The sequence below is a fragment of the Cryptomeria japonica genome, chromosome 1 (genome assembly GCF_030272615.1).
Source record: "Cryptomeria japonica chromosome 1, Sugi_1.0, whole genome shotgun sequence".
Taxonomy (NCBI): Eukaryota; Viridiplantae; Streptophyta; class Pinopsida; order Cupressales; family Cupressaceae; genus Cryptomeria; species Cryptomeria japonica.
Window position 1 is genome coordinate 308,377,896 of NC_081405.1, and position 26,233 is coordinate 308,404,128.

Consider the following 26,233-nt stretch of genomic DNA (forward strand, 5'->3'; position numbering starts at 1 on the left):
TAGGAACTTTTATCCAACAAATCAAGGATGTGTTGGTTAACAGATTTGTCACTTCAGTTTTATACTCTCTTTCCTATATCAATGACAAATTGAACAAAAATAGAGTCAATTGCAATGGTATTTGCAAGTACTCTACTTATTTTACAAGGCACATCTACCTTCGAAAGATATGCGATGAATGAAAATAGGGTATGCTTTTCACTAGAAAGCAGAAAAGGTAAACTAACACCAACCCATAAGCATGAAAGTAGATGCAAAATATTAAAATCAAAATAAAATGAATGTAGATAAATAACACAAAGCTTACTTTTTCCACACCCACAAATTTCATCCAGGTAAAGAAAGAACAACCGACTCTTTTCAATAGATGATTTAATCTAAATTCAAAGCTCCATAATTAAATACATATATAGTAAATTATAGCATAATCACATTGAAGAATAACCACAAAGAAACACAATTCATTGCAATTTAAAGAAACAATTAAGAAATTCAAATATTTAAAAATATGTTCTTTATTTCTTTGCTATGAAAGCATGAGTTCATAGACTCATCTCTTTGTACCACAAGACTACATCAAAAGGTAAGTTCCTTCTACCCCCATTCTATTATCAAAAAACCCCTTTTTATAACTAACATCCATTTGTAGTTTCAAGTAACCATTTTTGGGAAGGTAATGGTCTTGAAAATGAAAATTTCAAAAATTACCCTAAGCAAAGCAAAACTCATCAAAAAGAATCTTTAATACTAAATCCATACCATAAATAATCCTATTTTTTCTACTTCTTCACCAAGTACTGGATTCTTGCCCACAATTTGATTTCACTCATCTTGGCCTTTGACTCTTCTTCAATCAGTATTGAGAGAACCTTTACAAATTCCTCTTCATTCTATATATATTATCGATAAAACTCGGTCAAATTGAAGAGGATGTCCTCCTGCATATAATTGATATTATGTTGTATCACTAGAGCTTTCCCTTTGAACACCATCTTCTCTATTGTTTGAAAAGCTAATTACCAGGGTTTCTTCAGACAATTATTTATTCTTGCAACCGTTATTCATGATTTTTAGTTTGTTCCATGATTTTACCTAATAAGGTGATTGTCTTTCTATATTCTACAAAGTCAGTTTTTTATTTCCATGCAAGGGCATCCAACCCTTGGATAATATTCTCTTGTTCGCTATCTGGTCAATTTAAGTCAGTATCAAAAATCGACAACTAGTTATCACAAGGCAAAACCATTCTCACAAAGGAAATTTATTATCCGTTATAGTGTGCATTACTTTGGCTAGCTCAAAGGGTGGTGCATTAAATTTCATCTCCTAAAGGTGAAAATATCAAATACTATGACTTGCATTGCCACCTTTACATGCCTTTAGCTATTTCATCAACCATTAAAGAAGGTACTTGCAAATATTCATTCAATTTGTTCCTTGGGAGTCATGTAATGTACAACAACAAGTTGACCTGGGAGATTATGGAGCATGCAACAAAATATTTTGAAATCTCTGATACCTTGACATCGACTCATAAGGATGTATCGGTCATTGGGAAAAATCAGTTATTTTGAGTACTGCAGATTTTTGGTTGTCACCCAAGCACCTGATAGATAATGACTCCTCCTTTGGAATTGCGAAATTAGGTCAAATTAGAACTCAAGAACCTTTAAGGTTTTACTGATGAAAGCATAACCAATAAAGAACGCTAATAAAATAGAAGCAAGAATTTTAAGTTTGAAAATGGAGGGGGTACTAACAGGATGAAATAAGGTCCACAGACTAGATGGTAGGTGAAGTTTGAGAATTGAAGTTGGTGTACTTGCAAAATCAAACATGGTCAAATCATAGAAGGCCAAAATATGAAAGTGAGCCCTAATTCAAGAAATAGGGATACAATTTACAATGCTACAATAGGATATGTTGACATCGTAAGGTGGGTCATAAATATGGACTCCCTATTAATTGTATCGGTGGTAATACAACACCCTTTACACTATTGAGTTTTTGAATTTCCTTACAAACAATGAGATTTTTTTGGTAATCCTTTTTAAATTTTCAGATTTCCTAACAAAAAATAAGCTTTGTTTGGTAATCCTTATTGCATGTTTTGATTTCCTTACAAATAGAAAATTCTATTTGGCGATCTTTTCATATTGTAGATTATTTAGCAAAGAGGAAGTTTTTCTTTGTAATATTTCTCAAGATGATTCAACTAGCACAACACACCTTGCTAGATTGAAATTTGACTCTCCATTCTTTTCCCATGAATCACACAACATATAACACAATTTTTGTCTAGTGGAACTCATTATTTTACATGGATTACCTAGCATAACAAAAATTTCTAGCTAGTAGAATCCATGTTCCCTTTCTCTCTCATTCCATATGTTACCTAGCATAACACAACTTGCTAACCAATGAAATCCATTAATCCTTTCACTATGTTCCATGAATCTGTGGCATAATAGACTTTGCTAGTTCTTGGATCATGGTTTCGTGTCTCATCAGTTGTTGTATGTTGTTTCCCTTTCTATATAAGTCCATCATGATCTTGCAATTACACACTAAGAACGTTATTCTAGTACTTGAGATATTTTGATGTCTAGGTCTCTTCAACTAGTTGACTTGGAGCCTTTTATTTTAGTACTAACATTGTTTTCTTTGTGCATATTTGCAGATTATTTGTATGGATTGATAAGGTTCTATGCTTTGGTGGTTCCACATCCCTCAGATTTATTGTTATTCTATCCCTAGCTTGTCTTTCCCTATTATTTTCTCTCTCTTCACTTCTAGTTTATCATGAGTATGTGAATATGTTCAAACTTTACTAAAGTGGGGCCTAAATGTTGTGTCATAAATTATTCTTATTTAATCAATGAGTCTAATTTCACACTCTCCTAGCACTCATTTTAGTACTTCCCATTCCTCTATGCATTATATGACCTTTTTTAGCATAACAATAATATATTTATCCTATTTTATTTTAATCTTATAAGGCTCCTATGCCATTTTAATTTTAAATGCATTTCTTTCCCCACTCAAATATTATCATTTTTAATTTAAATATAGACTAGTATAAGGGCCCTATTATCTTGTGACCCTAAATGTTTGGACCTATTTTGTTGGGACACTCATAATTGTTGAACAATATTTAATTCCTTTTGGACACAATTTCGAGAGGATAATATGTTGGTCTTGAAATTTATAGATCTATATTCAACACAAAAAGTAATTATTTTAAATTGTCTAAAAGCTGATTTTACCTTGAAAAACCTATATAAGACATGACTTTGATTTCATTTCATCATCTCATCATTATCTCAGTATTTGCTTCCAATTATTATGATTCAACAATAAATTTGAGTTCAAGGAGTACCAAGATAAAATAAGAAATCTTATATTATGGTTTCATGACAAATTTATTATGGATTTTATGATGATTTTTCATGTTGTTGCATCAATAGATGGAGGATTTATCCTAAGAGCAATGCATCATCAATTGAAGGTATAATCATTTCAATTAAGCTTTCTCATTCAATAATTTCACTTTAGATTTTTATTTCTTTATCATGATTGTTGTAGGGTTGAGTCCAACTTGAGATTCAACTAAGGTAAGCTCCTATACAACCCAAACACCATTTTTCTCCTCTTGTTTGCAAATCTAGGATCAGAAATATGTTTCTAATTCAGACTGAGGACACAAGGAGTACAATGTAGATAGAGATAGGATCAATGAGACCTAGTTCATCAAAAAAGAGAAGGACAAGGGTGCCTAGTGCCATAGCCTAGGTGGTTAGACCTAAAATTTGACTAGATAGAAGATTGGGATCTTTTGAGTTCAACTTGATGGGTATGTGCAAGATCATGGTGGGCCTAAGATGCAGCTAAGTGGCAGTGAAAATCACAAAAATAGAGTGAGGCAACTCTCCAAGATGGACTAGGATATAATCAATAGATGTCATATTAATTGAGAGATCTATATATGAGCTAAACCAATATGCCACTTATAGACATTGTGAGATTTTACCAAGATCTAGAGGCAATGGAAAGCACAAATAGAGAAAACAAAATAGATGATAGAAATAAACTGTATTCTATCAAGATGAAAATATTGATTAGATGGATCATCAAGTGATGCATACAATGAATATGAGCCTTCTTATATAGGCAAGACTATATGGATATGTGAGCACACAAAGATGACATGTGGCTCAATAAGAAATGAGGGTAGGTAGGAAATAGGTGTGGGTAGGTAGGAGAAACAATATAATAATCCACATGAGGTGGATCACCCACTGAATGTGGAGTGTAACAACAAGATCACACCATAAAAGGTGGAAATTCTTCCACACACACTATCCCAATGTAGCACAAACACCCAAGTGTCTCATACCCAAACTACTATGAAATGCATGTACTTAAGTAAACTTAAGTAAGGTGTAATAATATCCATGATGAATAATTATTTACACCAACACCCCCCTTAAGTGCAACTTAGGGGAATGCACTTAAGTCTACAATGCAACTAAGAAATGCAAGATGGGTCCCGACTACGAGGCCATGATAGGTACCCATGTACAAATGCAAATGCATGCAAACCAATGCAATGAAATACCTCACAAAGTGGGGAAAGAGAGAAAAACCCAATGGGAAAAAACCCTCCCCCAAAAGAGAGATGAAAACTAGATAAAAAGAACTCTCATAGAAGTATGTCAAGGACAAAACCCCATGTGAGGAAAAAGTCCCCTCCATATGAGAGAAGAAGAAGAAGAAGAAAAAGAAGAAGAGAGACTAGGAAGCCCCCCCTCAATCTGGAATCTGCACCAATGATAGAAGCTCGAAGATGAATGAAGAAACTGCTCCATGAACATTGAACCACGTTCCTCCCCTTAGGAAGAAACAAAACCAAAGGTGTATCCAAAAAGTCTCCCCAACCATGAAGGGAAGATGAAGCAAAAATACTCATGATGAAAGGAATCTTTGAAAACTACTCAAGTGTCCCCATGCCGATGTTGAAAGGTACCCCCTCCAAAGGTGGTAAATTGTGCCACACTGTTGAAAAAGGCACTCTAAGATCTAGTGGAGATGAATGTAGAACAATATCCAAAGACTCATATGTCTCCTCAAAAGATACAGAGACCTCTTCCAAGTGTTGTACAAAAGTATCCACAATCATGTCAACCTCTAAAGATTGATCATGTAGAGAATGCACAAGAGGGTCAGAGTGATCCCTCGCAACAATCAAAGAAGGATCATCTTCATCAAAGAGAAGATGAATGTCATCAATGGTGTCTCCCAAATCTGCAATGTAGGAGTCCACAAACAAATCTGCAATGTCTGTCAAGTAGGCATCCCAATCAACTAAAGCTGGAAGACATGTAATATCCCGTTGCACTGAATCATAAGAAGGCAAAATTGTCACACTAGCTGCATCATCAGGTGCAATAGGTGGTGTGATATCAATAGAAGGAGATGAAATGCACGGCTCAAGAATGGGGTCACATGTGAGAATTCCCAAGTTCAAATGCCCAAAGTTCTCCTCAAAATCCGAATCATCAACATAGGAAGAACCAACCTTATCAATAGGACCAAAATCTGAAAAAGAGTACAACCAAGATGCATGATCAACCACCCCAGTCGCAATGATAGCTCCACTCTCCAAGTCTCTAATGATAACTGAATCAGGTGTGAACTCCACAGTTTCCCTAGTTGCCCCATGTGTGATTTGATAGATGGAAAGAAGATTATTTGTCAAGTGGGGTACACACAACACATCATTGAAGGAGTTATCCCCAATGGAAATAGATCCTTTCCCAATCACATCCATGTATGTATGATTGCCCATCAAAATCTGCAGCATGTGGCAAAGCTTAAATGTAGAAAACATAGACTACAAAGATGCCATATGATGAGAAGCTCCTGAATCTAGAAGCCATCTCCCTGAATCATGACTTGTAGTAGCACAAAGAGCTTGTCCCTTTCCTTTATCTATCCCAAAAGAGTGATCCTTTCCTTTATCCTTGGAAGAAGAAGTCGATGTAGACATTCTAGAAGGTAGGTTGATTCTATTCTTCTCAAGAAGATTCTTCAACTCATCAATATCCTTCTTATATGATTTCCTCTTAGGTGAGAATGGTGAATCACCTTGTTGTGGAGAGGAAGATTGTGGTCCATCTTGTTGTGGTTTTGACTTAGGTTGCTTTTGATTCTTGCCTTTTTCTTGATTACTTTGATTACCTTTGTTAGCCACCAAAGCTTCTGACTTTGTAGATTTGAGAATCCCCATCATGGTCAACTTAGATTGCTCAAGTATCACCATCTCCGTGAATGAATCAAATGAGGGAGAAGTGTATGAGGAACCTTGAGCTAACCTATGGGTGTGAAAGCTAGATACAAAGGCTGCATACTCTGAAGGAAGCTTGTCCAACAAATTATAAACTAATTGAGCATCCTTTTTGTCAATTCCACAATCCTTTAGCTTTGCTCTTAACTCAGTTGCTTTTGTGACATAATCTTGGATTGTATCAAAATCCTTGGGATCCAAAGTTGTGAGTTCACTATCAAGCTTGTAGCCCTTAATCTCATCAACTTGACCATACAATTTCTTAAAAATATCCCAAGCCTCTTTAATTGGTGTACACTTATCAATGTGAAAAATGAGGTCATCTGATACATACTTTCTAAGTGCTCCAAGTGCCATAGCATTCTTAGTAAGCCAATCAATTTGAGCATTAGGATCAGCCTTAGGATTAGGTGGTGCTGTAATAGTTTCATTTACATAATGAATGAGTCCTTTTTCCATTAGTTTACTCCATGCCTTAATTTTCCATGATGCATAATTATGAGGAGTTAAAACTAGAAATTTAGGAGAACCCATAGCACCAAAATGAAAAATACAAGATAGACAGAGACGCAATCACACAAGACACCCCCCCAAAATACTCAATCAAGAAATCCCCCAAAATGGTGATTTTGGCACTTTATATTTAGTGCATATACAATGGGCCACTTGCAAAATAAGGCAAAGTGGACTTCTGATTTCAATTTAAAACTTCTCAAAATGAGATCTAAGAGACTTCAACAAATACTGCTAGTGATCTAAACTAAGATCCAAGCAAAATGCAAGTACCAAATATGCCAAAAATGGCCAAATACTGAAAGTACAATTTCTACTTAAAATCACTGCAAACAGATGGCAGATTATGAAAGTAGATGAAAAAATATGCACTTTCAAAAAAAACGACACCTGAAAAGGAGTCCATATGAACCCAAATGAAGCCTCCAAAGTTGTAAAAATCGGGATTTCATGATTTCCAAAAAATCTGTATTCGAAAATTAGAAAAGTTCTGCACCACTATATAGATCACAAAATTCTACCCCAAAACAAAAAAATTTGCTTGTAAAAACGAGTCTGGATGAGTGAGATATCGCTATTTGAAAATTGCCTGCAAAATTATAATTTTTGGAAAATTTCCACCGCAGCTTCAAACTTCAAATGTCTCTAGATTTGGCCTCCAAAGTCTGATTTGGATGAAACAAAAGGCAAAACTGACTTTCTTGGTCCTCCTCAATCCAATGGTAACCTCAGATTTGACCCATCAAGTTTCAATAATAACCTACAATAGAAAACTCCAAAATACACAACCCCAAATAACATCAAATTTCTCTCAATTGACAAACCAATGACACTCTAATGGCTTTGATACCAAGTGAGATTTTGCCAAGATCTAGAGGCAATGGAAAGTACAAATAGAGAAAATAAAATAGATGATAAAAATAAACTGTATTCTATCAAGATGAAAATACTGATCAACTGGATCATCAAGCGATGCATACAATGAATATGAGCCTTCTTATATAGGCAAGACTATATGGATATGTGAGCACACAAAGATGACATGTGGCTCAATAAGAAACAAGGTTAGGTAGGAAATAGGTGGGGGTAGGTAGGAAAAACAATATAATAGTCCACATGAGGTGGATCACCCACTAAATGTGGAGTGTAACAACAAGATCACACCATTAAAGGTGAAAATTCTCCTACACACACTATCCCAATGTGACACAAACACCCAAGTGTCTCATACCCAAACTACTATGAAATGCATATACCTAAGTAAACTTAAGTAAGGTGTAATAATATCCATGATGAATAATTATTTACACCAACAAACATGCTATTGCATTTAAGATATTCCAACAAATTCAAAACAAAACTAAACGTGGAATAGCTTGTGAAGGTAATTTTACCATTACATTTCCCCATTTTTATGTGTGTGTTAGTCTAACATGAACTTGCATTTCAAAGTATATAGACATCCTTGGTCAACATGAAAACTGAATATTCAAACATAGAAAAATATTATTGATAAAAATGAATAAAATAATTCTTCTTATGTTCTTTTTGATATAAAATTTTTAATGCCCCTAAATATTTGTCCCTCATTTTTTTAATATTTTTTAAATAATGTTACTTTTTTTTTATAGTATTTTATATTTTTATAATAACATTTCCCTTGATATTTTTTTATGCTTACGTAGTTTTGCCTATTATATTACTGTACATGATGTTTTCTATTGTCATTGATATACTGTAAGGTAGAAAACTTACAACTAAGTAGAGGGGAGAATAACAAAAATCTAATTTATTGCAGAGGAAAAGTGGAAATAAGAAAAGGTGGGGGCCATGAAAAATATTTTTCATGGAGTTTATTGCACACATGAACTAAAGCAAGTTACTTTCTCCTCACACACATTACATTATTAGTTCCTGCCCCACAAGGAACTATTGGCAAGGCTCTGCCTAACAGTGATTAATCTTTTTGTTTTCAACTAATTAAACTGGAGGGATTTATTACATAGCTTTATATTTGAATATGTGCTATAAACAACTTGTGCATTTTTTACCCCATATTTTGATGCCAGATATTTTGTCTGCCTATGATTGGCTTTACAAGAGGCTCCCGAGTGCATTCCAAAAATCAAGACTAGAGAACACACAAAATACGAAGTCTGTCAGTGCATTGCAGGGGTTAAAACTTATTTTTGTTTTGGCTGTTGGAATTGATCTGCTAGTGCAGAATGTCAGGAAGCAAATTGTCAGCAAGATGTAGTTGCATGTAACATTGTGCATGTAAATGTTATGTGGAAGTAAATACTGTACACAGATGTCCACTGTGGTCTTCACAAAATCCACAATCATTTGAGATACTTATAGGTAATTTAGTCTCTTATCCTCAGAACTAGGGTTTTGAACATTCATTCAGATGATTTGAACTGAATAAATCTTTCTCATGTTAGGCCTTGCGTGGAGGTAGGTTTTGCATAGGAAAGAAACGAAACATCAAAGAGAAAAAATGGCAGATTCAGCTACGGACTCTAATTGCCTCAGCCCCATTCTGATGCAAGTTTTTTAGAATTTCAATGCAAGAGAAGGGTGTGGGGTTCAAAGAGCATTTTTTTAATTTTTTAATTAAAGTCTGTTAGGGTTTTTCTGGTTTGATTACATGTGATTCTCTGCTAGGATTTAGCTTCTAAATGTAATGAAGTGTGAGATCTACTTCTTTAGGATTTGGACTTGCAGTTGGCATTGCCCATTGGATACACAACACCCATCAAGTTGAAAGCATTATTTTATTTAATTCAATGTTTATCAACTGTTTTGTGGGAATGAATTTCAAGTTCAGTTATGAAAGTCCTAGTGTTCTTACCTCCTGATGTTTTCCCGTTCGATGATGACATTCTTTTCAGTAAGAATACTGCTGAGATTGGTTACCATATTCTTCTAGCTCTGTCATGGAATCCCTGGTGTATTTAACTCTTGAATTCGGCCTATTTAGTGATGTAGTTATTTTTGGTAAGATACTACTGAGATTGGTTATCATATTCTTCTAGCTCTGTCATGGAATCCCTGGTGTTTTTAACTCTTGAATTCGGCCTATTTAGTGATGTAGTTATTTATGGTAAAGATACTGCTGAGATTGGTTAGTTATAGTCCTTTAGCTCCACTACAAAAGCTTTGTAGTTTTAATTTTTTTAAGCTTTTTCTTTAGTTCTTGTTTTATGCATTGAGTTGGATGCATAATTTAGTTGTTCTTAGCGATTTATCATTGTTTTTGGAATTTTAACCCAGCAATCTGTAATGAATGTGCCAATGTCTTGAACACTAAATTTCATTCTATTCAACGTTTTCATTAAGAATAATCTTGATATTGATCAACTATAGTATTAATTAGTTTGAAATGGGGGTAGCATTTTCCTAAACACTCTGTTTATTTTACCGTCTTCCTATTGATTAATTTTTGAGGGTTTTAATTGTTTCATGGTACTTTGGTATATATATGGTAGGTGCAAGCCCGACGCCATCAACCTTTGGATCTGGATACATTGAAGGGACATGTTGATGCAGTCACAAGGCTTTTCTTTTCACCAGATGCCTTGTGTTTGGCAACAGGTATGCTTTATACATTATGTAGAAAACCAGGGTCTTCTTTGTTTTTGAAATAGTTAAAGTAGATCTACTTAGCAGGCTAGGGAACTTATAGAGGGCTGATTTTTGGTATTGAGCTATATTTTGTCATCTTGCTTCATGAAGATTTGCTTCAACTTCTATAAAACAACACCTTTTTTCTTCTTTGAAAATCTGTCAATTTACCTTGCAAAAGATGTAATGGAAAAATGCCGTTAGATTATCACAAATTTGTTTTCCTGATTTTGATCGAAAGCATCACTCTGATTAGGTTAGCCAAATTTAACGTCTCTATCGTTGAAGACCTCTGCAATTTGATTTGGGCTTACAGAAACCCATTCGCCTTTTAAACAGAAATCAATGTCAATAAACAATGGCAAAACACTCGGTAACAATTCTCTATCTTAGCCATTTCTGAAAAATATGCTTTAAAGAAAAGCAACATTATGTTGTTTTAGGGCGTTGTTGTGATAGCAAACTCTTCGCTTTTATATTTCAGATTCAAAAGTTTTAGATTAACCAAGGATTTTGTTGCCGGGTTTTATGAGATTGAAGCCTCTTGCTGTGGAGAGGGGCCATTCAACACCGGTGTGGGATGTGGGCAAAAGAGTGAACTCAATGCAAAGGATCATTGTAGAGGAGGTGTCGGTGGAAATTCCTCTGTTTTTCCATCCAATTTTAAGAAATGTAATAGGTGAGAATTCTTGAAGAATTTTAGATTTATTTAGTATTTTTTGAATATATTGATACTTTTATTTTGTCGTAGATGATATTTTTTATTTAGAAGCTCTAGGAACATGTGAACAAAACCAACATTTTTTACAAATTCTGAAATATTGGCCACGGGAATTCTGAATTGTTCCAATGTTACCGTGATAATTTGATTAAAAAAGCTAGACTACATGCAAATAGGTTTCTTGCTAGTGCCCCATGGAACAACTATTTACTTATAAAATTGTACTTAACATTACATAAATCTAATGTAATCATCAGTTTCTCATATAAATTTGCTAACGATAGGTTCAAATAAAAACAATTTTTTTACATCACAATGATACAGAAAAGGAATAATCCAATAAGTGTCTTTATTCTGAAGTTCAAATATAATTTGTAGTTCCATGGTGCCAACTCCATCAGGAATAATCCAATAAGTGTCTTTATTTTGAAGTTCAAATGTAATTTGTAGTTCCATGGTGCCAACTCCATCTGTATCTGGTTTCTCGAGTCATTATAATCATTATCAACAAATAGTTTATACTTTGAACTAGAAATGAAGTCTTGATATTTAATATATTGCTTCATATTTCCTAAGTTAAAAGCAGCAAAGTTCATGACATACAAAATAGACATACAAAAAATAAAAATAAAAATAAAAACAAAATCATCACAAAATAACATAAAAAAAAAATAAAAAATAAAAACAAAACTGTCCTTGCAGTCTCTGGCAGGAACTTCGCTGCTCTGCAGCACTTGTTTAGGAGGCGTTATAAAGCTATATGCTGGAGGCAACTGCAGGAAGATAGAGGATTGCATTTCATCTCCCTGAGAAAATTTATTTAGATTACATGCCACCAGGTTATATAGTTATAATAATGATCAGTATTCGAGCTGAATGCCAGACTCATATAGAACGCCAGCCTTCCAACTAGACGGTATAATATTTCCCTTGGGAGATGGCATTACGATGACCCACACACCACCATTACGCCTCCACATTTCTTTCCAATCAGAGATTCCCTCCTGTCAATACACCCACAATTGTCAGTGTTTAAGAAATATATAATAATTTCAAGGAGAAATTGCACTGTAGTATGATTTTTTGTTGTATACCTCAGAAACTTCAACAGCCACTATATCACTTTCACCTCCTTGGTAGAGTAACACTAAAGATAAATAATAAGGGTAATTGCTGCTCTTGTTAATCTTGAACCAGATATTGTATCCTAGATAGTTGCAAGCCACTCTATAAAACATATGGTCAGCATTAGGTAGTAATAGTACACAATATAGCAACTAGAGTAATGTAAAACCTCTAGCCTTACCGTCTGGACTCAAGGCCAATAACACCCAAAGCCCTAATTAAGTGTATCATATTTCCCCTTCTTGGCCATACTTGTGAAAGCATGGGGACTCATAATAAAATCAGTTTTATCACCTTCTCCATAATCTGTGACAACTAGTTTTACTCCACTGCCTGAGCAGAGGACCGTATCTTTGCATCTCACCTATTTAATAAGCAAAATCATTGAGCACTCCAGTCTATTGTGTTATACCACGATGGTTATTTCAAATACAATACTAATGGTTTTTAGGAATTGAAAAATAATAATAATGATTACCTGATAGCAAGCACCACATCCAGCCCCGTTTCTATAAAATAATTGACTGGTGGCAGCAACATCTCCAGCCTTGATGTATCTTCCATAATCACCATATTCACATTTGCCGCCTGTTGGGAATGTGAAGCCCAATGGTTAGATGACCTTTCACCTTCTCCTAGCTATTTGCTTCATAGCTGAATACATTTGTATAAATGGCTCTGTGCAGCCCATGTATGTGTAGTATTGGATATTTGGTTAATAGATCATTATCCCTGCTTTCTGGTGGACGTAGCCACTTAGTGGTGAACCACGTTAAAACCTTGCATGCGTTGTCATGTATATTTTATGTTTATTTATGTTTTAGTTTAATTGTTGAATGTTATCTTTGTTCGTATTAATCTTCACAATTGGTATCAGAGCCAGATTGGCTTGAGTAGAGATGGAAGACGAAGATGATGATGCTGATTTTATTATTGAAGAATTTCTTGATTCTCTTGATTTGACTGAAGGAGAGGATGTTGAAGGAGAGGATGTTGAAGAGGACGCCGCTGAAGAGGAGGATGCTGAAGCGAGTAAAGATGAAGTTGATTGTGTCATTGACGAGTTTCTCAGCAATTTAGACTCAAAAGGGAGTGAAGTTGTGCAAGTGAAAGCTAAAAAAATTCACCATGTACATTGGTGGGATGGCTGGAAAGATGAAGAAGAAGATGCCAAGTTTGTGGCAAAGATCCAAGAATATGATGATGAAAAAAGAGGGAAAAGTGAAAGCGATCGTGAGGAATCACAAAGAAGGTCAAACTACAAACCTAGAGATGATAGTTGGGCAAACTGTGGCAAGAGAGGCCACATCAAAAATAATTGTTCGAATTACAAGAAAATTGATGTCCTCCCTATTCCTGGCAAAAAGAGATAGCCTCGAGAGATAGTTTATAGGCATATTTCCCCTGCGTAAGAGGTTTGGGAGGTTAATCGAGTGAACGGGCAGGTGAAGAGTCGCAAGGTGCAGGATACCTGTGAGTTGAGTGTATACGATGGCGTCCTAGATTTCATGCCCTTACACGAGGGAAGTCATGAAGATGAGGCGTTTGAGCATCTGAAAGACAATTTGGGAGATTTTAGAGGAACGCTTTTAGTAGTGGAAGACAATAAGTTTGTTAGAAAAGTTGAAGAAAATGGAGAGATAGACATGTTTGAGGAATTCAAAGAATTCGAAGAGAAAAGAATTCGACCCACATAACATAATAAGAAGATGGGTTTTGGTAATGTCAATGTTGGCAATCTTCCTATCGTATCTCAGTTTGAGAAACATGAAGGTATTACTGTAGGAACCGATATGGGGATCACGAATTTGACACTATCCACCATGGTAGGTGGAGAGTCCACATATGTTACGAATACGAAGGGGCAGAGATTGACATTCTCTGTGGTTACTTATACAGGAGATGAAGAGCCACAGGTAAGGACGGTCATAAGTCAGGAAGTGAGCTCAAGATATATGATCCCTACCATTCCTCCAGCTGCTACCTGTGTCTTTCCATCAAATAACGAGTTCCCCAATTTTCATCGATTGAATTCTCTAAGGAGTCGGAGAAGAAGGCTCAATATGGGTATCAATGATCCTCCCGATGGTAAAAATAATGGTTGGAAAGTTGGTATTGAGAGCTCTAGATGCTCACTGTTGTTCTAACGGCATGCGAGACGGCGGGTGCGCGGTCTGACGGGGCTCTGGCTAGTCTCTGCACTGAAAAGCGAGTCACACACTTTGGCGGACCACCTAGGTTTGAAAAAGAAAGTCTCGAGTCAAGCCCAAGCACAACTTGAGCATTGTGTTCTTGGTGCCAAGGATAGGTATGATAACCCTTTCTTCATAGAGATGGATCTCTTGTTGGCTGGGAAGACAGGGAAAATTCATTATGATGATGCTCATGTCAATATCGTTGTCAATAGCTTCTCAATGTCTGCCTATGAGGACAAGAAAGAAGAGTCCTCTGTTGAGGAATTTATCTCGCTAGCACCTAGGGAAATTCTTCACCTAGAGGGAGATGGAATAGATGATGAGAACCTGTGAGGGGCCAAGTTGGAGTTGCTTCCAAAGCAGTATGTGGAAAGGTTCATGAGCATCATGGGTGTATTGGAAGAAGGTGCAGTACATAATCACTGCAACAAGATATATTACGAGTTAATAAAGAAATACAACCATACAGTTGGTGGGTCCACCAGGTTTGTGAACGCCATGGTTGGCGTCATACCATTCGAGATTTCCCGTTGCAAAATGGACATTGAGAAGAACTCTGTGATCTCTGATTATCTGATGATAAATGTCGGAGCAAATAAATCCAATAAGGGATTTACTGGGCAAACACCTCTTCCTTGGTATGGTCTGGAAGTGGGCCTCACAAACTATGTCGTTGCATACTGTATTGGTCTTTCGTTGCAATGTCGGATGCTGAAGAAGATGGAGATTGATGATGACGAGTTATCTCTCAGCAATAACCTGCAAGAAATGATGATTCAGATGGAGGAATCTGGTCTTCTTGTCTTTGAGGATGCAGCACGAAACAAATTTTCCAACTTGGAAGGTGGCAAGAATGAAAGGGTTTTAACAGATCCAATGGAGAAACCCACGATGACTCTAACAAACCAGATTGTGGTGATTTTTGGTGGCGTTGAATAAGTCTATTTTGTATGCAACTGCCAGAGAGAAAGAAAAGCCTGATAAAGATGAACTCGTGACACAACATAATGATGATGGTGTGGTAGCAGAAGAAGACACTGCTAGGGCACTAAAAAGAGGTGGTTATCACTCAAACATAAAGCGCCATCAACATGAACTTTCACAGTTTGATGTAGACATGCATTTGGGATTTGATAGGCTTGAGCATGCTTTGTCTGTGTTGTGCCAGTCAAATGAGGAGCTCAGGATGGCAGACAAAGAAGTGATGTTGGTGTGTGTGGCGAGTGATAGAGAAAAGGTGATCATTAAATTTCTGAAAAGTTTTGGGCAGGAAAACCAGATTGATGAAACCTCAGATGACATCGAGTGCTTTGAAAGGGTGTTCGGTATTTTGACCAAGGATTGGCCTATTGTTCCCTTTGAACGCTTAGATGAATGGGAATAGGTCATTAATAGCTACGGATCTGGGTTTTTCAGTTTGGCCTTAGTGGTCTCCGATGGCAAGCTGCATACTATGGATGGTTTAGAAAAGCCCAAAGAAGATGATGCGTTGGATGCGAGGTTTTTCAACTCCGATTTGCCTTGAAGGAGGCTAATCCGCAGTATTCGTGAACAAGATTTCGCGAAGTTAAAATCTTGCAGGCTGAATGCAATATGAGTTTTGAAATGGAAGCAGGGATGTTAGAGTGCATGGCTGTACCAGTTGGCCTTCACGGGGTGATTGTTGGGAATGTGAAGCCCAACGGTTAGATGACCTTTCGCCTTCTCCTAGCTATTCGTTTCATAGCTGAATACATTTGTATAAATGGTTGTGTGAAGTCCATGTATGTGTAGTAATTGATATTTGGATAATAGATCATTATCCTTGCTTTCTGGTGGACGTAGCCACTTAATGGTGAACCACATTAAAACCTTGCGTCATGTGTTGTCATGTATATTTTCTGTTTATTTCTGTTTTACTTTAATTGTTGAATGTTATCTCTGTTCGTTTTAATCTTCACACCACCTACATGTTCATTTTTAGTTTCAGTCACCTTCATTTCTTCAACAGAGACAAAACTAAAGAATAATGTTAAAGGTCATGTATACATACTTGAAGTTCCTGAGCCATCTGGTGTTTGATAGTAAGTTGCCCGTGAATCTACGTAATGAGAACTAGTATGGCCACTGATCAGCATTAGCAAGGCAAATAATATGGGTGAACAAGGATAAGCCATAGCTAGACAGTGGGATAAGATATTAAGTTGAAGAGGAACAAACTTGACTAGTATTGAGTGGGATGAAATGCATTGGGGTTGGCCAGAGATATTTATAGACAACAAAAGAGCTGGAGCCGTCGGATTTAAGGAAATAAACCGCAACTCTTTTGCGCTTGTTACACAAGAGATCCATCCTTTCGTTTGATGTTATCTTCTTCCCTTTGTGTGCTTTGCACAAATTACCCTTCGATTTTACTGGTTTTGTTTGAAATGCGCAACACATTAGATTGCAATGATGATGGATTGCCAAGTTGCCTCCATTAAAAGAGTGGAGAGTTGGTAAATCTTGGTATTTTTAAAAATGCTAAGTAGGATGCATACGTGGTAATCATCTTATTAATCCTTCGGCTGAGCATGCTTGAAACTTTGACTAGAGTTTGTTATGATTGCGATCGTACTCGTGTTTAATTAATTTTGTCTTTCTATCTTTAAGTTTTAATAGGCCAAACAATATTGGAAACATTATCTTTATTATTTAATTTTAGGTAGACTGTCTCAATTTTCTATAGTTTATATCATATTCTATATATTTGTCCAATTAAAAGTTTAATTCATATTGATGAGAGTGAGTTGAGTTGTCTTTAGATGTGAAAAGCTAATTTTAATGTTTATTTTTCTATATTTTTTTTTTATTAGTTCTTGGTAGAGATATCATTAATATTGTATTTCATGGATGCTATTTTTTTTTTAATTTATCTAAGTAGTCAATTGTGTCATATAATTTAACATTTAAAACAATTGTCAATAGTTTCTCTAAGTCTAGTTGGTTTTTGGGATAGTTTCTCTAAGTCTAGTTGGTTTTTGGGCTTTGCATTCCCTATCTTTCAAACATTCAACTTCCTATTTTCCTACCTCCCATTCATTGCATCCATTTTCTTTGCTTCTCACTACCTTGTTTCGTTTTAGTCTCTAGCATTTAATACAATATGTAATAGCTTACCTCATATGTGGTATCCCAAATGTTCAATCCCTAGCACCCCTTTATTCCTTCTTTGATTGGGCCTTTCATTTTCCATTTCCTTCTCTACACTCTAATATTGGTATTATTGCCATCCCAATCTCTAATTCTCAAATTACTTTCATGCTATGTAGTAGGCTCTTGGATTTTTTTCTCTTCTATATTTAGTGGATAGTATTCTCTCCCTCACATAATACCTACATCTCTTTCCTCATTGGATTAAGCATTACATACCTAATCATGAATCAACTTCAATTTTTTCTATAGGCTTATAAATTTTTATTTTAGAAATTCTACTCATATTGCATCATGAACGTAATTGCTCTAATCCCCATTCCCTACACCAAGCTACTATCTAGTATGCCAGAAATGAAACACCCACGAACCCTTAAGAAGTTATGAACAAAATTAGATTCTCTCTCCCCTTACGCCCCTACCCATTAATATCATATTTTATCTTTAGACTCTAAACCATCTTTTTAGTTTTTGTCCTTGTCTATCTAGAGTTTTCCCTATATTTATATATTTTTAGCATTGTTTTCCTTCAGTCCTAGAACCATAAATCTAATTATTGTGCTATTCTAATTCCTCAAAAGCATGTACCTTTTTCTCCTTGATAAGATTTGTTAAAATCCCCAACACTTTGTCCTCATTGTCATATTGTTCTCCCTTTAAAATTACTTTTCTTGGACTCCCGAATCAGGGCCTCTAAAGTATTTTTACAATGTTGATGTTACTTAGGCATGAGAAATCATGGAGCTCTATAGGTTCACAAAAATATTCCACCTACCTCCATGCCCAATTATATACATCTTAAAAGAATATCAATCCCATCAAAGGCTTGTGATGACACACAATGCTACATGTTAAGGTGATGAATATAGTTATGGGTTCCTAAACACGATTCTTATAAATACTACTAATAGGTGTTAATTATGAGGTAATACCCTACTCCTGTAGCCATAATAAAATTTCTTCATTGCTATAGGTTGACTTACACATGATTAAATCGCCGTTACTTTTTATATTATAATACGACCACATCGAATATATTTTTATTTCTATCTAATTTTTGTGAAGTGCAAGAACATAACTAGATTCATAGAAATAAAATAATATAAATATAAAGATAAAAGATATAATAAAGGTTGGTTGTTAAGAAAATATTTTGCCTACTTCGTGCGTCATATTTTTTTAGGTAATCAAGTGATGCAAATCAAGTCTATAGGTGGAAGAGAGACATTATAAATCATAGGAGGGGTATTCAATGAATAATATTCATGTAAATAGATGAGTCCATGCAAATTTTTACTTATTCAAGGGGATGATCCAACTTGGTTGACGATCCTCTTTACCCATATTTTTTTGTATAAATATAATAGGGGTTAGAATAATGTATCTAGAAAAATTGCATGTATTAAATATTCACAAATATACTACATATTCTAGTTATTCATATATAATGCAATAGGGGTTAGAATAGTGTATGGAAAAATTAATTGTATTACATATATAATGTGAATGCAATATGGTACATTCATTTTAAATGAAAAATTGACAAGAAAACACCTTTTTTCTAGTTTTTGATTTGCCATCTTTGAGTGATTGCTTTGATGATATGAAAAGTTATAATAATAAAAGAACCCTTAAAAATCATGTTAAACAAAATAAAATACGATATTGAGTAGTAGGCATGCAATGGAATAAAGATGATGAAATAATTTGATTGAAAATAGTATATTTAAATCATAATATTAGCATTAAAAATCAAACAGTGTATTAATCTAGGGCTGACTGGGTGCAGGGGAGTGATTAGAGATGAATATGGCAGGCTTTTACCAGTGGTGACACTCCCCTTGGGATTTCAAATCAACCACCTTGCTGAAGATATGGCGACCTACCATGGGTTGATGTTGGTATTAATGCTAATTTAGTTTGGCTTGAGAAAGACTCTAACAACATTAAATCTAATGTCATGGGAAAACAAAAACCTTCTTGGAATATTAAAACACAGATCGAGAAATCTATGGATATTATAGTCATTTCAAAAAAATTAAATTTCCCATGCCTATGATGAAGCTAATGGGTTGGTTGACCACTTTGCCAATGTGGGCGTTAGGAGTAATCATGAAAAAGTATGGAGCGTTGGTGATTGTTTCTTGACTGATGTTAAGGCCTTGGTGCCCAAGCAAGACAAACCAACCTTTTTAATAAATTCTTATGTCATCTCTTGAATGATGGCTTGGATTCTTATTATTAAGTGTGTCATTCTGTTGCTATTCCTATCTGCCTCGCACACTTTTTGGGTATTTTGTGATCTCTTTTGGAGTTTTCTTTCTTTATGCTCTCTCACCATTGTTGAAGCCATGGGAGGTGAAAGGAAAAGGGTTGAACCCTTGAATTGTGATGATCTTAGGAAGAATAAAACCATGTGGTGCATATTGGAACACCATAGGCCTTACCTCTTCATGGAAATATTTCATGGCATTGATGTTAATGTCACAAAGAAATTCGCTAAGGGTTTGAAGGATGAGAAAATCCAAATTGGTGGTAGGAAAGTTAAGATTGATGAGAAGTTAATTGTGGAAGTTACTGGTCTTTTTATGGATGGTATGCAATTATACAGAGATAGGAAAATGTCAAATGCACCTGTGAAAAGATTTCCCAGAAATGAGATGGAAAGGGCAAATTTGGCTAAAGTGGATAAGCGCAACTATGACATGGTTAAAATCAAAACCATTTGGCACTCTGTTCTTGTTTCTTTAATGAAGTATGTTGCCCTAGATGGTAGATATACTAGGTCCTTTGAGCATCATTTTGTATTGGTTTTAACCACTTTAGGCTTAAAGTGTAGATATCATTTCCCTTCTTTCTACTCACTTCTATCAATTTCAGCATTAAAGATCATAGGAGAAATAAAAATGATCATATCCTTAATGGGAGTTTGAGTTTTATATTATTGATCCATGAACATATTAAAACCCTCCCCTTTCCCTTTTCTAGGGTTCCTGAAGGTTTTGATGATTTTGAGGATGATGATCATGTTAGCTTTTCCTCTAATGAGGAAGAATGGAATACTGAGATGGAAGAGTCTAATTCTATGATGGATTCTTCCTTAAATATTGGTCACAAAGTAAAGAAAGGTAGAGTATACCCTATGTCTACCTCTAATATTGAATCTCTACCCTCCCACAATTTTATATCACATAAGTCCATTCTTTCCCCAAACATGAGTGATAGAATCCCCTTCCCTAATGATCTCAATGCGAATTCCTCTTTTATTATCTTGGATATAGAGAACCTAGATGATGTCCTAGCCATTGCCTATGATTCAATTGTGGATAGTTTTACAATGTCTAAATGGGCCTTCCATGAGATCAAGGACATCAACATCAAATTTCGGGCAATAATAGGAAACAATAAAATCAAGGTGTGGAACAGTGGACAGTGGAATAGAGAAACTCAATCATAGAGTCCATGCAGAAAATGGTGAGCAGTGTAAATGATATGAAGAAAGATTATGATAGTATAATCTCTTTTCTGGAAGATAAACTCAAGAAAGAGTATGAAGGCAGATTGAGTCAAATGGAGATTAAATTCTAGAAAGTTAATGAGAACATAATCTCTTTGGTTACATATGGTCACAACATGGTGAAGAGTTCTATTGAAAGCATAAATACTATGGTGGGGAAACTAGAGAGTCTCCATCAAGAAGGGGCTACCTTGGATGTGGATTTCATAGATAAAAAATAGGAGGAAACGATATGGCCAGCCAAAAGAACTAGGGAAAACTTGAAGAATAAATCTGCAAACCAATAAATCTAGGAACTCAAGAAAATTTCTCTACACATGACAGTTGAAAATAGAGACCGTAGAGGCCCTAAAATTTTTGTACTACTTTCTTCCTCTTTGTTGTCTTTTTGCAAGGTTTTGGCTTTTTGCTTGTCTTTTGTTGACTCTTGGTTGCTATTTTAAATTGGGTATATCCTTATGCAACTATTTGTGGTTGATCTTTATCAAAGGGTTTCAAGTCCCTTCAAAACCTATTTCCTCTATAATAACAAATAAATCAAATAGTATAATAAAAAATCAAATGTACTATATTTTTCTCTTTTGTAAACTATTTTCCTTTTCTTGATCTTCATTCTTTTTAACTTTGTCAAGTTCTTTTTCTAGAATATTATTTTTAGTTAAATATTTATAACTATATCTCACTAAAAAATTTCATGATTTCTTTCAAGTCTAAATTATTACTTTTAATGTTAACCAATTCTTACATTAAAACCTTATTTTCTATCTTCCATCTTTCCTATTAGTTCATATTTACTTGAAAAGAAAATCCAAAATTTTCACCTCTCAAATTTTTTTACAACAATTTCTTTTCTATAATCCCCCTCCTTATGTAACAATAACCAAGACCCTACAACGAGACCAATGTTGAAAGTAAACCTTGATCCAAGTGTAAGGTTTAATGTTCTATCATATGTAGTCTATCTTGGTGTGATACAGTAAAAAGGGTTAAATTATATATGCAATAAGCATAAATAAATTTTAATTACATTCATATATATTCATCCATAACATCATATATTCATATGCTACAATGTCTTATAGATGCCATATAATATATTCACCATTCTTCATCCATATATACATATATCACATATATGTTTCACACTTCCTTAGTGCATATACATATTTAGTTCATACTATTCCATATATATTTCCAAACTATTATCTCCCACTTTCCCCTCTTTATATAATATTTTTATGCCCCTTCATAATGCCTCTCCATCACATCCTTTCATAATTAGTCTTAGTTATCTTATTCCCATCAATTTTACTTATTTCTAAAATTATTTACTCTCTAATATCTTATTTAGGCATATTAGAGTTGTTATAAGGTTATTTAAGTGGTATATAATGGATATATGGATCTATAAATGACCAAATGACATCTTTGGTTTCTCGTGGCCCTTTATGTCTTTCCATTAGGGCCCACACGTCCAATTTTTGTAGGCTTGAAAAATTGAGACCATGAAATGTCATTTATCTTGTATCTACCTTTACCATCTAACTAGACAAAGTCTATAACAATTTTTTTTAATTAATTCACATGTGAAAATGACAGTATATAATAAGAATAGAAAAAAATTCCGAAGTAAAGACTTTCTAGAAAACCTAAAACTTACTCACCATAGATATAAGATGACCATTCCAATCGATAAATTTGCTATTGACCTTATCTATTAACCACCTTTAGATTTTTTAATGATATTCACATAGGCCATTTCAAACCAAAATTTGATGAAGTGCTCCATGAGCTTCACTAGGTGCTCCTCCACCAAAGTGGAACCTTTGTCCAATCCCTTCTAAATAATGTTTGTTTCCTATTATTTTCCTATTTTGTATGTGATGCCCATAGATTCTCTTTTCGGAGCTCATTGTGATTAATGGTGTCATTATTGTTAAATGTTCGAACTCCAATTATTAAGATTCTTTAATGATATTCACTTAGTCATGGATGTACTTAATATTTGATGCTCATCTTTCCTAAAATTAGAAAAGACTGGGTAAAAGCTACTTCAATTTAACTAGTTGATTTTATACACCCATCCAAAATAAACAATGAACAATCTACACCATTTAGTAGATACCATACAAAACTATTAAAAAAAAAAATGTATTAGTAATGGTTCAGTGTAGTTGGAAGAAGAAACTTACTGCCTTGACTTACTTTTATGCTTATTAAATATAAGTGAAATAAAGTCATGAATATATTGTTCTGCTATGTCTCGTTACATTTTATAACTAATTCCAAAATGACCTTTTAATATTTTAGTTAGATGTTTCTAAAAAAAATGATTTTTTCTTTATTAAGATATAAAAATATATTTAGCATACAACCAAGATGAGTTTCTATAGATGATACAATACTATTTTTCATAAGAATACTTCAAACTTATAATAATTTCAAAATACTCTTCAAAAAAATATTTGAAGTATTAAAAAAGAATATTATAAAGAATGATTTAAAATCCATTGGTTGTTTCCGCTCTTCATTTAAAGTGAAAAGGCTGTTCTTTTCATCACATAGAATAATTCATATCTATCTTTTAAATGTGAGTCATATAAGGTTTAAAAATAAAATAAAATGGTCAAATATTAATTAGCATTATAAACCTAACCTTTGATGAGTAAAGAGGACACCATTTAACAGAGAACGGCGATCAAATATGCCAAAACGAAAGCAGGTACCATACAATCATATTTTATATTATTTTTACTGCACGCAACAAGGCACACAGTTCTTAATACTTTATTTACTTAGGGTCGGTAAGATGACTTTATTTTGGAGGCATGTGCAAGAAGAGAGAAATACGTTGGATCTCTGAGCTTGGATTTATTTAAATAAAATGCCACCAAGTCGTGTAGTCATTATAGCGATCAGTATTTGAGCTGAACGCCAGCATCATATAGAGCGCCAGCTTTCCAATGAGAGGGTATGGGATTCCGAGCATAAATCCATTCTCCCCCTGACAGTTGGAATCGAATAGCGAGATTGGTATAGGGAGGTGACATTACTATGTCCCACACACCTCCATAACTCCTCCGCATCTCTTTCCAATCAGACGTTCTCTCCTGCCATTACACCCTCACATGTGATCAGCAATAGAAAAAAATCAAGATGAATTTGTACCGTAATATATGATTTTGCTTTGTATACCTGTGAGATTTCAACAGCCTCTACATCTCTTTGGCCTCCTTGGTACAACAAAACCAAAGATAGATAATAGGGGTAATTGCTGCTCTGGTTAATCTTGAACACGATGTTGTGGCCTGGATAGTTGCAAGGTACTCTGACATATGGCAGCCAGCATAAGCATTAGTTAGTAACAGTTGAGAATAATATAGCAAATAGTGTAATGTTTAAATCTCTCTACTCTTACCGTTTGTAGTCAATGTCAACAACACCCAAAGCCTTAAGCTGCTTATCTTTCCCTGGCCAGGCCATAGTTGTGAAAGCATGAGGACTCATAATGAAATCAGTTCGATCGCCTTCTCCATGATCTGTGACCACTACTGTTACTCCATTGGCTGTGCAGAGGGCCTGATTTTTGCATCTCACCTATTTAGCAGGTAACATCATTTAGCCCTCCAGTGGTTTGTATTTTGATGGGATGATTATTTAAAAATATAATAAGAACAGTAATAATGGTTTTTGTGCATTACTTATATAATAATAATTACCTGATAGCAAGCACCACATCCAGCCCCATTTCTGTATAATAACTGACTTGCTGCAGCAGCATTTCCAGCCATGACGTCTCTCCCATAGCTACCATATCCACAAGCGCCACCTGCATATTAATATTTTTCTTGCTTAGCTCTCATTTCTTTAATAACAGAGTGAAAACTAAATCATAATTTGAACATATATAATGTTAGTATCTATTACTGGAAGTTCCTAAACCATCCGGAGTTCCATAATAAACTGCCCGTGAGCTTATGAACTGAGAAATGGAGTGACCAGTGCTGAACAATGCTTCGAGCACGATTAGCAGGGCAAATAATCTGCCTGAACTAGGATAAGCCATTCGTACACACAGGGATAAGAAATTAAATTCGCCTTTATTAGCAGAGAGTGGAATGAAATCACTCAAGGTTTCTAAAGAGTATTTATAGATAAAAGAATGGGATCGAGCCTCCGGTTTGATAAAGAAAACTGCAACTTTGTTAGTATTATCTCCACCTACTACCATTTGAATTTGACCATCAATGTATACGTGGAAGCAGCTGAATATCCAAAAGAGATATAGTCTACCTGTACCAGCTTCTATCCAATTTCGATATATTCTACCTGTACCCTCTTCTCCATCTTTTGCGTAAACGACGCTTCCTTCATTTATCTGACATTTTCTTTTAACCTTCCAGCTTGATATCCCTCACCTAATCATGACATAAGATGCATGATCGCCTCTCACGGAGATAAACCTTAAAAATAAAAAAAAGAAAGGCATGGTATTCAATTTGTTTATGTCGTTGGGTCCTTGGTATCAGTGGACTGTACCATGTGCTCCCCGAAATACACTATTTAGACCGACCAACGTTTTTACGTTTCAATTTCTCTGTAATCATTGTTATTGTATTTATGTGTAATAAAAGCTTGCTGCTTTCACATTTAGTTATGAGATATGTTTAAAAAATATTCAATTACTTTTATTTATGAATTATCCATTTGAAATTTTTATATATAAGAAACTCATTAGATTGCCTACCTTGAGAGTTAGGTTCATCACAACGTCTAGATCAATTAAATAATTAATGAGTTTAGTTTAGACAAAAGCACAAATATCAAATATAATGGCTCTACAATTTATGCATCTTACTATGTTGACAATCATTTGTACTCACATATTGATGGAAAATGATTAATATAGTAATATTTAAAATAATACAACTATCAATTCCAATAAAAAGTCCAAAAGGTCACACGTATGACAATTCAGGGTTTCGTACTCACATGCCAAAAGCTGCAATTAGAGGATC

At 34.8% G+C, this 26,233-nt stretch overlaps 2 protein-coding genes across 2 annotated transcripts; both read right to left on the minus strand.

The window, feature by feature from the left end:
• Nucleotides 1-12,067: 12,067 nt before the first annotated feature.
• Nucleotides 12,068-12,905, minus strand: LOC131857367 (expansin-like B1). The gene is made up of 3 exons (XM_059209832.1): nucleotides 12,811-12,905; nucleotides 12,302-12,434; nucleotides 12,068-12,211 (listed from the first exon to the last, which is right to left on the minus strand). The coding sequence occupies exons 1-3, from the start codon at nucleotides 12,903-12,905 to the stop codon at nucleotides 12,068-12,070; spliced, it is 372 nt and encodes a 123-aa protein (XP_059065815.1).
• An 11,033-nt stretch (nucleotides 12,906-23,938) lies between these two features.
• On the minus strand, nucleotides 23,939-25,339 carry LOC131040549 (expansin-like B1). Its single transcript, XM_059207294.1, has 5 exons — nucleotides 25,143-25,339; nucleotides 24,935-25,044; nucleotides 24,634-24,812; nucleotides 24,411-24,543; nucleotides 23,939-24,325 (listed from the first exon to the last, which is right to left on the minus strand). The coding sequence occupies exons 1-5, from the start codon at nucleotides 25,279-25,281 to the stop codon at nucleotides 24,131-24,133; spliced, it is 756 nt and encodes a 251-aa protein (XP_059063277.1). The 5' UTR covers nucleotides 25,282-25,339; the 3' UTR covers nucleotides 23,939-24,130.
• Between the last annotated feature and the right edge of the window lie 894 nt (nucleotides 25,340-26,233).